This window comes from Spermophilus citellus (genome assembly GCF_964194105.1).
Source record: "Spermophilus citellus genome assembly, chromosome: 1".
Taxonomy (NCBI): Eukaryota; Metazoa; Chordata; class Mammalia; order Rodentia; family Sciuridae; genus Spermophilus; species Spermophilus citellus.
Genome location: NC_138182.1, coordinates 87,284,598 through 87,297,119, shown reverse-complemented (window position 1 = coordinate 87,297,119; position 12,522 = coordinate 87,284,598). Strand labels below are relative to the sequence as shown.

The window sequence follows — 12,522 nt, the reverse complement described above, 5'->3', positions numbered from 1 at the left end:
TTACCACTGGATAAGACATCTATTGAGGAGTCATACAATAGATGGGGAGTTTTCAGAGTCTATAACTTTTGTCTAATGGATGTGGGATGAGTGAGAATGAATTCTTAGCATGTACTCCACTTTAAAGTCATTAAGTTGGAAATAGCTTTTGTCTCAAACTATTTCTTAGTTGGACCTCTGAGTTCTCCCAGTGTCCGTGCATTTCATTGCCTATTAATTGATACTTTTAAAACATTTCTTACGGTCTTATGTGTTTATATTTAAAAAATTCTTTGGAATAAATTTTATTATGAATGTATATAATTATGATGTTATGGTCTACATATAGATTGTTTTAGATGCTTACTTTTGAAAAATGAGTAAATAGGGTGCTTACTCAGCCTGTTATTACCTTGCTTCTTAAAAGAAAGTCAAATCCCCATTCTCAGGTGAAACTTTAACACTAGCAGTGTTCTCAGTCTTACTATTATTCTGCACAGAAAATTCACACCTATATCTCTTGATTACTTATTGCAACATTGTTGCCAATATAGGCTTGGGGAATTTATTTACCCCATCTGGGACATGAGTGAATTAGGAGACAAATTAGAGAATGAAATAGATGGGAAAATATGGTGTAGTTTGACTATTAAGCAAAACTGGTTTTTATAATAGGTACTAGTAGATGTTATCTATAATGTGCCAGATCCTGTTTTAAGTCCTTTACAGAAGACTCTGATTGAATGCCCATGGAGGTACACATTATTCTCTCTCTAAAGATCAAATTGAAGCACAGAGAAATGATGTAATTTAGAATAGGTCACATAGGTGTGAAGATGCTTAAAGTCAGAATACTTAACCATGGCATGCAAGATCCACTTCCCAGAATGAAAAATGTATGAGTTACAAAAGACCAGGGAAGGCTTCAGAGTTGAGACAATTTTAAAACTTGAGCCTTGAAAATTTTCTAAAAAAAAAATAAACAAAAATTTTTTAAAAAGCATAAAATGGGTAAGGATGGCTCAGTTTGGAGAGGAACGTGTGAGGTAGGATGGAGGCAGCGTGTTCTTTTTTTCAAGGGTTCTGAGAAGGGCCTGAGGGTCTGGAAGGAAGATGTCAATGGATGTGGTTTCATTGATGAATCCTCAGCTTCCAGGATAATGGGGGACTCTGGACTGTATCTCCTTGACCCCATCTGGAGTAGACACCATCTATTCATGGTGTCTGGCAATATTTTTATTCATTCACACTCAAATATTGATTGACCAGATTCTCTGTGGAAACATTTAGAACCAACAACATACTTAGGGACTGTGAGCACCTTATTGAATCACAACAATGGATGGCCTGGTTGATTTCATCCCAGGATGCAGTGGGTAAGGGTAAATTATTCTATCCTTTTATCTATGATAAATTTATGTGTTATTCCTTCTCCACTTAGGCTATTCCTGTCGATTGGTGTCACAGAATATGACCCTTATCCTTTTCAAAAATGTCTCCAGAAAAATCTGGATTTAGAGATGTTGGACAATATGAGCTTATAGAAAATATATGAAACTGGTTAAGAGATCTGGAAAATTTGGTTGGTAATATTTTCTGGTGTGTAGAATTATTTTATTGTCTTAAAATCATTCTTGCTCTAAGTACCATAGATTCTGTAATAATTTAATTTCTTTGAATGTTGATTATACTCAGGTAGTAGAAAAACTGAACCCTTTTGTAGTGTGCTGTTAATTTCAGCTGTGGTAAAAAGTGAAATCCCAAAGGTTCTCCTCTCAGTCATTTTATGGCCGTCTTGTTAGATTGTGAGATTAAAGAACTAGACTTCAATTTACAAGTGTGGATTGACTTTCCATATACCTGGCTCTTCTCCAAGAGTTGATCTCATTTTATCCAAAAACATTAGAAATCAAGCACACCAAACTTGGATTGACATAATTTGATTTGCTACATTAGTTAAGTCACAATTAACTGGGTTAAACTTCCATGGTCTGTCTAGGGCAAGTGTTCTATGTGATAATTCTCTAAGCAAAATCTTGATTCATTTTCCAATTTTTTTTTTAAAAAGCTTAATCTGTTTCTTCTCAGAAGCCTTTAGCTTTGTATATTTGAATTCATGAAAGTGTCAGTAGTTTTATTTATTGCCCTCTTCCTACCATGGCTAGAAAAATACTCAGGGTTTTTCCATAATTTCTTTGTGTAGCTTCAGTTGTCAAATGGCATTTTACTTAAATTGCAAAATATAAAATAAAGCAGAAAGCTAGAGCTTAAAAATCACAGCTCACTTCTGCAGCTGTTGTTCAAATAAAATACGACCAGTAAATCCTTTTGCATTAGTTATACTAAATTTGTAACAGTCAACATTGCATGAAGTTCCTAGAAGTCTCTGGGGATGAAGAGTAAGCCCAACATAGAGGAAAATGATTAAAGTTGCAATATCCCCTTTTGTTAGTGAAAATAAAAATGTAGCCCTCTCTTCTGGGCCTAATCTAAGAACTTATAGGAGTGAAAAATTTTAATGGGAAACAAAGAATTTGATTATTCCAGTCCTTCTGTGTGAAACTGTGAATAGCATTCTGGGAGCAGCTTACTTTTACCCATAACTGTTATTAAGATTAACTTTAAAATGTATACAAAATTGCTTGTTATCCTCTGCCCTTTTTAAAACCTAATAGGTATTTGCCCATATAGTATTACGATTTGATTTTATTTGGTTAGTTTTAGTTTTAAAAATAATATGTGGTAGTTTTTAACAAGAGAAATAATCTCATTCCTTTTACATAGCTATTGTTAAACATCTTGAGCTCTATCTTTTCTAAAAAAGAATATTTAGATTAAAAGTCATAATTTTGTGCTTTAAAACTTGTGTTCTGAGGTGCTTTACAAGATATTCCAAATGAGAGTCATGAGGGAAGGGACATTCTTTTTACATTCTGAAGTAAACAAACACAAGGTTTTGTTATCTGCCCCCAAAACAAACAAATAAAATCCACAAAGGATTTTCTTGGTCTTAATTTTCATCTGCCTTGAATTTTGTTTTGTGCCTGCTATTGGTTTTCCTAGAGATGAAAAGAGACCAGGGGAACAGGAAGGGACCCACATGCAGATCTCTGTTTTTTGTTCACTAGTTAAATGCCTGCCTGCTCTTCCCCTTCAACCAAGCACCTATGAGAATGGAAATTATAGGTGTTCTGCAAGAAAAATCCAGGGCTCCCATCCTTCAGCTCAGGATTGATTAAGGCTCTTCTTGAAATTATAACATATTTAATTGAAGGTTAAAATTCTACACTTTGATGATTTATTTCATTTTTTCTATAATCATCAATATATTATCTTGAGATGTTGAGGAAAAAAATGGTTGTGAAGTCTGGTTTTCTAGGATTCTTAGGAGGATTCTTTTCTAGCTTTTTCTTGGTAAGCTGAATGGAAATGGGGGTTGGGAGCCCTGGGGGGTCATTGTGGGTCTTTGAGGTGGCTGGAGCCATTTCATTCCATAGAGTCTGTGAATTTGAGGGGAGTAATCAGGAGGTACTCCTGTCTTGGTCTGTGAGTGACCACTGGGAAGGAAAGAGCTTCATAGAAAATATGCTCCTGTCCTGGGAGGGAAAACAAAGAAAGTATCTCTCTTAAGCTATAGAGATAACTTTATTTCACAATAAGATTGAAATTACTGATACTACTTAGGAATCCTTTTGTTTCAAACAAGACTATTTCTTTTCTTTTTTTTTTTTTTTAAACTCAGATTTAATTCTTGAAATGGGAATTACTTTGAACTTCTGGTAGGAAAAGTGGATCCCTCAATATACAATAATATTCCTTTGAAACTTGAGAGAATTACTTACTTTTTTACAAAGGAAACAAAGGAACTTGCTATTCCAGTAGGCATGTTTATGCTGACTTAGGAGCACCATTGGATAGCATTTGTCGTCCTAAAGTGTTTTCGGTTATTTTAGATAATCTAAGGCTTATCCTAATGTTATACAAGGATAACAAGGATAAAGAAAAATCCACAGAAAATTGACAAGTATTTATTTTAGCCTTTAGTTAGAAAGACCTTCTTAGCCAGTTCTATTCACATTGTCTGCAGGAATCAAATTCAATTCAGGCTTATGGTTTCTTCATCCTTGCCTTAGTCCTCTGTGTTAACCAATAGGCTTAAAATGGTAATAAGGTAGACAAAAGAAGGGAGGTTGAATTCGGTCAGCCATTGAGAATTTAGGAACCCACAGGAGGAATGTTAAATTCACATGTTATTCCTTCTCCACTTAGGCTATTCCTGCCGGTTGGTGTCACAGAATATGACCCTTATCCTAATGAAGGAAGACTCTTTGGATGTAAGTAGTTTTTTGAAAGTTGTATTTCATAAGAATTTTTAAAACTATTTTTTTCTATTATGATTATTAATCAGAGATTGTTCTTTTTCTAGAAAAATATGATAAAACCACTGCATCTGTTTTCTGTTGCATTTATCAGCAGGTGTCATAAAGTGTTATTCTTAAAACATCAAGATAGTAATGTTATGATATTGCCTCATGAAATATTAATTTCACTCACCTAGAATTGTGCATTTAAGATGAGAAAGTTCTAATCTGGTTTACCTTTAATTGTTAAATATGAAGTATGTCCATGAATGGATGAACCTGTTATGATTTACATTGTGGTGAACTCCAGTGTAGTTTACAAAAGACATTTGTAGGATTTTTTTTTTCCAGTACAAACCTAAAAAAAAAAATGCTCAAGTGTTAAGAGTTGTTTAAATTTTATAAAGGAGTAGGATACATAAGCACTTAATTTCCCAGTGCCACCAGCTCATGGAAGACTGAATAGCATGGTTTTCTGAGTATTTTATGGGTATGTTCCCACCTTGTCATGGCTTAAAACCACCCAGGAGACCAGGAATAGGAGCTGATCTGAAGGAAACCAGTAATCTGAGAAGTGATTTGATGTAAAAATAAGAGTTGAATATAAGATTCCATTTGTCAAGACTTAACAAGTTCCTGGTGGACACCCATAGACACCTTCCAGGTACCAGTAGGCCATGCATCCTTCTGTGATGACCAAGATGCTGCCTACCCCTTCACAGCCCTAAGGGCAGGAGTCAGGGAGAGACCACAGTTCTGTGTGTATCCAAGGCAACATCAGCAAGATACCGTCCTTGGCGTGAGTGCTTCAGATTCATCTCACTGTGACCCTTATCCTTTTAATATCATTGCCCGAGTATTAGTCAGCTTCCTGTGAGTATAGCAAGATGATGGAGAAAATTAACTTGTAAAGAGAAAAAGCTTGTTTTGATTCACAGTCTCAGAGGTTCTAGTCCATGATTGGTTGGTCCCATTGCTTTGGGCCTGTGGTGAGGCAGCACATCATGGCAGGAGTGTGTGGTGGAGTCAACTACCCACCTCATGGCCAGGAAGCAAAAGAGAGAAGAAGGGACTAGAGCCCCACAGTACCCTTTGGGGACATGCCCACAGTGACCAAAATACCTCCCTCAGAGCCCAACCTCTCATAGGCTCTACCACCTCCCAATAACACAACCCTGTGAACCAACCATGGTTCTTTGGGGGATGTTCATCATCTAAACTACAACAGCCTGCAAGAATCCCAGAATCCCAGGTCATGCCTCATCGTTAGGACTCTACTTCTCACATGCTCTGCAGTCTCCCAAGTGTTCTAGCCTCCCCAGTATTACCTATTGCACTTGTCTCTGGTTTTTCTTGTAAAACATTTTAACAATGAAAATACTGTGTGTGTGTGTAAATTGTGGTAAAATACACTGTAATCATTTTAAGTGTACCAATCAGTGTTATTAAGTATATTCATATTGTCGTACAGCCATCTCCAGAAATTTTGCTTTCCTAAACTGAAATCCAGTAAGCAACGACCCTCCAACTCCACCTCCCACCATCACTGGAAACTTTTATTAATCTGACAACTATAGTTACCTCATATTAATGAATCACACAGTATTTGTGATTGTTGTGATTGGCTTACTTTATTTAACATGATATCTTCAGGTTAATCCATGTTATGGAATATGACAGGATTTCCTTTCTTTTAAAGTCTGAATAATATTCTGTTATATGTATATACTACATTTATTGATTTATTCAATCATCATGTACTCTTGAGTTGCTTCTACCATATGGCTCTTGTGAATGATGCTGCTGAGAACATGGGTATACAGGTACATCTTTAAGACCCTGCTTTCAATCCTTCTGGGTATATACCAGGAGTGGAGTTGCTGGATCATATGGTAATGATATGTTTCACTGTTTGAGGAATTGCACTGTTTTCCAACAGTGGCTGTACCATTTTGCACTCCTACCAACAGTGGACAGAAATTCCAACTTCTCAATATTCTTGCTAACTCAAGCTTTGTTCTGTTTTTTCTTTTTGATAATAACCGTTCTCATACTATGAGAGTCTTATTGCATTGTTGTTTTGATTTTCTTTTCCCTCATGATTAGTGACATTAGCATTCTTTTCATGTGCTTATTGGCCATTTGTAAGTAGTTTTGGGGGAAATGTTTATTCATTTTTCAGTCGGGGTTGTTTGTGTTTTTTTGCTATTGTGAACACTTTCCATTTTATCTGTCTCCCTTTAGTGTCTTAGGATGTAAGGTCTAGGATAAAAATCTAATTTTCTTTTTATTTATTTATTGATTGATTTTTTTCCTCTCTACCTTCAAGACAGTGCTGCATTGCACATATAAGGAGCTCAGTAATGGAGGGAATAAATGAACAAACTTATGATAATTTTCCATCTCTCAGTAAGAACTTCTGTTTAAAAGCCATGCTGGTAAAGCAATGACTTGGGCAGCCATGATGGCCAAGGGCAGGATGATCTTACTAGGTAATAGAAGCTGGGTAAGATGAAATAGCACCTCTGTGGAAAGGAGAGTGGGCTATGGGTGCAGAGAGATTCCTGTGACACTTGGTGTCTGCACAGCATCTACACCTGGGCCTGTCTTGTTTCCTAATGACTTCCCAGTTCCAAGGAATCCACAACTTTAAAATTAGGTACTCAGAGATGAGCCTGTATCTTCCCTCTATGTATGGAATTCTCTGGAATCCAAGAGATGGCCTTCAGCTCTAGATAACACCATTGGACTGATGGCACAGTTGGAGTTTTTTGGTCCACCTGATCAAAGAGTGATTGTGATATTGCAATGAGAAAAGTCTACAGGTGCATGCCTGATTTTCTGTAGTGCAACATCATTGTTTTAATAGGGTTTTTTTTTTTTTTTTTTTTTTTTTTTGCTGCTGTGACTAAAGGACCAGATCAGCACTTATAGAGGAGGAAGAGTTTATTTGAGGGCTCACAGTTTCAGAGGTCTTAGTCCATAGAAGGCTGGCTTCATTTCTCAGGACTTGAGATGAGGCTGAACATTATGGTGGTGTGTTTGGCAGAGGAATGCACCTCAATACCCCATAGCCATGCCCCCAATGAACTACCTCCTCCAACCACACCCACCTGCCTCCAATAACCATCCAGCCAATCCCATCAGGGATAAATTCACTAATTAGATTAAGACTCTCCTAATCCACTCATTTCTCTTTTGAATCTTTTCGCATTGACTCACCCATGAGCTTTTGGGGGACACCACAACTAAATCATAACATTCATCTTTTTGTATTGTATTAGTCAGGATTCTCTAGAGGAACAGGATCAATAGGAAATATAATTATAAGAAGGTGATTTATTAGGTTGCACTAATACATACAACTAGAAGCTGGATAGTCCACAATGGCTGTCTGCAGGCTGAAGAGCTGGAAGAACAAGTATCTGCACAGTCCAAGAGACTGAAGCTTCAGAACAAGAGTGCTACTCCAGTCTGAGACAGAGGTTTCTGGAGAATCACTGGCAGAGTCCACTCTGGAAGAGTGATATTCTCAGTGATCACAGCAGCAATCAAGAACCCGGTCAAGAGGAATTCAGCTTGGATCTGCTGCTGCTTCCTTGTTCTTCCAACTTTTATTCCACCCAAGCCATCATCCTATTGGATGGTGCTGCCCTCACTTAGGGAGAGTCTCCATTTCAATTGGCTATCCCACATGCCAGTCATTCCTAGACACACTCTAATTGACATACCCATAAGCCTCCTAATCATCAGCTTCTCTTAATCCAATCAAGTCGACAATTCAAATTATCCATTGCAAGTATAATGACTTCAAAGTGTTCAGTATCTGCTCTGCAAAGAGACAGTTTCTACTATTTTATTTTTTGTTGTTCAATATTCCAAGGGTATTGAACACCTTATTTTGTCTAATGTCCACTCAGGAGTATTCTTTGTATCCTTCTTCTTCCCCTCATTCTTTAGTTGGGTTACATTACAGTATTCCTGTTCTCATTAAAATTTCATTTGATCAATGTAGAATAAAATCAGAGTCCTGGGGCAATGAATTAGATGGCAGATGCCTAGTGGAGCTCCCAAGTTGATGTTTAAGATCTCAGGGTTCTGATGATGAAGCACACAAGCCAGGAGCAAAGGGGAGGGCCTGAGAATTTGTACTATGCTACCCTTACTTCATCTCTTGCATGCATGAGGGAATAAGAGGCTTTTCTCAAAACCTAGAGCTGGCATCCAACACCTTCACCTAACCAATAAGTATGCCCAAGCTAGGCCTCCAGATGCTATAAACAATTAGAATTTACTTGTGTTTTGAGCTTTTCAGTTGCTGACAAAATAACATCTAAACTCTGTTACATAGTTGTCTTTGAAATAAGGATGAGTGATGATGTGCATTAGATGATAGATATGTTAGTGTGCTGGAAAAGTGTTGAGATTTTCTTGCTTTTGGTTGAAATAAAAAGTACTGAGAAATTAGCTTTATCCATAATGCCTAAAGATTGCTACTGGCACCCCTAGTCCTTATTCCTGGCATACCGACTAGAAAGGGGTCTAGGAGGAATGGTCCAAATAAGAAGGGTCATCCCTGGGGCTTGTACTCTTGTGTGCTTTTGGCCCTTTGTGAGATGCTGCCATCTGTGTGTATGGGTTGAATGGATTTAGGGACTATGTTTAGTTTTGGTGAAACTGACTCTCAGAGATGCTGTTTTTTTTTTTTTTTTTAACCAGCTGTAAAAATAGCAGTCTGAGGATGACAAGAGTAGGACAAGCAAGAGCAATGTGACGGCATTGCCTGATGTGTGTGCTGGGTCCAGGTGTTCTTCACCTTCTGGATCAGTCCTAACAGTGATCATGTTGGATAGATAGATTATACCAATGTCACACTGACCCACAAAGACTATTATCATTAACTATGAATCTTTCCCTAAATATATATGGTACCTTGAAATATATTAGCTGTTATTACATGGAATTATAAGGACAAGTGAGACTTTTTAAACACTATGAATCCTACATATAAGAAAAAAATCTGTGACTTTATCAGCATTTTATTAAAAACTTATCATACTGGAGTCTGTTACTCTCCAAAATTTCACAAAACCTACTGCTAGTCATCAAATGATAAATGTCTTTTGATATTTGTTTGTAAAAGACAAAAAGCATCAACCCATTTGGGGAACATTTGTTTTTCCTGCTGTAATAAGGTAGAAAACACAGTGACTACATTGACTATAAATATAAGACCTATGGAGAACTTTAATAGAAATTTCTAAGGAAAAGGTCACTGAACAAATTATGAAATATGTAAGATTTGCTACATACTTGGATAATAGTGTAGTTGTTTATAGTATGTATTAATTTATGAAATATACAAATGACTATCTCTTTATGAGCCACCAAAAGAAAGTTATATTGGCAGAGATGTATTTGTTCTGGGTGAAGCATTAATCTAACAAAAAGTTTTTGAAATAAGTATGCATAGTCATTGATGAGATAGCTAATTAGGAATGAAAATAGAACTACGTAAAATTCATTAGTAACACCGATGGCAGAAACTGTTGTCCAGCATCCCTGTGACTGGGTGTAGTCATGGGGTGAAATTCTCTTAGTGGAATATGAGCAGAAGTGAGTGTGAAACTTCTGTCTTACCCATTGGGATGGAACCCCTTATCTGGTGGCTTCCTTGGCTCTTATATTTGCTGACTGAAAAAAGCACAGCTGGAGCCACTTTGAAAGCTGTGTTTTGAGAACAGCAGAACTTTTCGCCTTGCTTAGCCTCTGGATGACTTTGACAAGCAGAATCTGCAGATTTTCTATGGTGAGAAGAAGTGATACAGCTTGAGATACTGCATGCAGGGAGGTCTTTTGGTTTATCCGCACCCTACACAGGATATGTAAAGGAGCGTCAATCAGTGTAGTCCCTCCAAGCACACAGCATGATTCGTGTCTCTTCTCAGAGAGGAGGAGGAGGGGGTTCTGCATTTGCCAGCAAAGGCAAACAAATGAGATTTGAAGGAAAGTGATTTGGTTTCTTTCAAATTGATACAGATGTCCCTGTTCTAGTTCGTAAGGACCTGCTCTTTCCCATCAGTGTCCTAACTTTCATGGAAGAGACCTGATGAGTTTGTGCCCACAGAATTATTTAAGCTGCATTTGTGCAGCTGTGAGAGTAGTAGTTCTCTTAGGTTGCCATAATTCCCCCTTGTCTTCTAACTTTATCTTGATCCCTGATTGTGGAATTTTCATTCATTAAGCTCCCTAGTTGACGACAAGTGGCTAACTATACAATACTGTGGTCTTGTATTCTTCCTGCCATAATTGTGTGTTTCAGCAGCTGCTTGACCTACCCAAGACTTGGCTTTAATCAGCAGTTCTTACAATAGGCCGTGCTTTGAAGCTGGCCTCAAACTTGAGCTCCTCCTGCCTAAGCCTCCCAAGTCCCTGGGATTATAGGCATGTGCCATTCATTGCACCCCGCTCAACATAATTACTTCAATATTTATCCATGTTGCTTTATTATTAGTTCATTACTTTTTACTGCTAAATATTTCATTGTATGGATACATCACAATTTGATCATTCACTTGTCAGTGGACATTTTAATTAATTCTAGTATGAGGCTATTAAAAGTTAAACTGCTATGAACATTTTGTATATGCTTTGGTGGGCAAATGTTTTTGTTTCTTTTGGATAAATACCTAAGAGTAAAATTGTTGACTTACAGGGGAGATAAAAGCTAGACTGTCTAGAAGACATTGCTACCCAGTTTCTACTTTATGACCTGGCTAGGAGTATCTGAGGGTTCTTATTATTCCACAGCTTCATCAATATTTTACATTGTTTTATTGAGTTCCAAAAGCACTTTGTAATTTTATTTTTAAGTTGATTTTGAGTTAAATTTATTTTTAACTGATATATAATATAAAAATGTACATATCAAGGGGTACCATGTGTTATTTTGATACATAGTATTTAAATAAGGTTAAACATAGCTCCCCAAACATTTATCATTCTCTATGGTGACTTTAAAAAATCCTTTTTCTAGCTTTTTGAAATATACAGCACATTATTGTTATCTATTGCATCCTAATGTATAATAGCAACCCAGAACTTCTTACTGCTGTTTAAATGTAATTTGTTACCAACTGATCAACCCTTACCCATATCTCTGGAGCTGCCTACTATCCTCCCCTATCATTAGCAACCACCATTTTATTCTCAACTTTTTTAGATTCCACACATAAATGAGATCATGTGGTACTTGTCTTTCTTGCCTAATTTCGCTTTCCATTCATGATGTTGCAATGACAGGATTCCATTCCTTTTTAATGGAGGAATAGTATTTCATTTCTGTGTATAGACCACATTTTCTTGTTAGTCCTCTAACCACAAATTTTCTAGACCCTTATTCCATTCATGTGTACATTTCTCTTTATGCTTAATTGTCTTGATTATGGTAGCTTTGTAATGAGTCTCCAAATCTTCCAACTTTTCTTTTTCATGATTACTCTGGTTGTTCTAGGACATTTTCATTTCTGTGTACATTTTAGAACCAGGTTGTCAGTTTCCTGTTGGAATTTTTATGGAAATTATAGATTTATGCATTAAATCTATAAATTAATTTGGGGGCAATTTGCTATTTCACTGGCATTGAAGTTTCCATCTCACGAACATGGGATACTCTTATTTACTTAGGTCATCTTTAATTTTTCTCAGCAACATTTTGTGCTTTCAATTCTACAATTTGGAAAGTACCTTTAATAAGAAAGCCTTAGCTATCATGTGGCTCATCTCATTAACATGCTATTTAGCATCTCTAAACAACTATTTCATATACTTTTTTCCAGTTTTCCAGTTCTTTATGGTGTACCAGAATTAAAATTTGAGTAATCCACTTCTCTCTCCTGAAGACATTTTTGATAAATACTAACTTAAAGATTGTCATAAGTAACCATTTAAATAACTGTTTTGATACTATTTCTTGTGGACAACTAGTGTTTTTCTTCCACTGATGATAAGGTCACCAGTGCCATCAAACTAAACAAGTGAAATAGTCAATGCCAGTTTACCACCTTTGGACTGGTTCTTAGATCCACTTCTGATATCAGATATAGGAGGAATCTGAGTTCAGGGTGGGAAATGGTAACAAGTCAAGTTCTAATCAGGAGATAAAAGTTACATTAGTGATTTG

The 12,522-nt window shown here is 36.7% G+C and overlaps 1 protein-coding gene across 1 annotated transcript in view; it reads left to right on the top strand.

Annotated features, from left to right (window-relative positions):
- The window catches only part of ATP8A2 (ATPase phospholipid transporting 8A2), a 431,635-nt gene that overhangs the window by 11,613 nt on the left and 407,500 nt on the right, over window positions 1-12,522 (top strand). Inside the window, exon 6 of the mRNA XM_081299456.1 lies at window positions 4,249-4,313. Within this exon, the coding sequence (XP_081155582.1) occupies window positions 4,249-4,313 (65 nt within the window). The remainder of the gene's footprint in view (window positions 1-4,248; window positions 4,314-12,522) is intronic.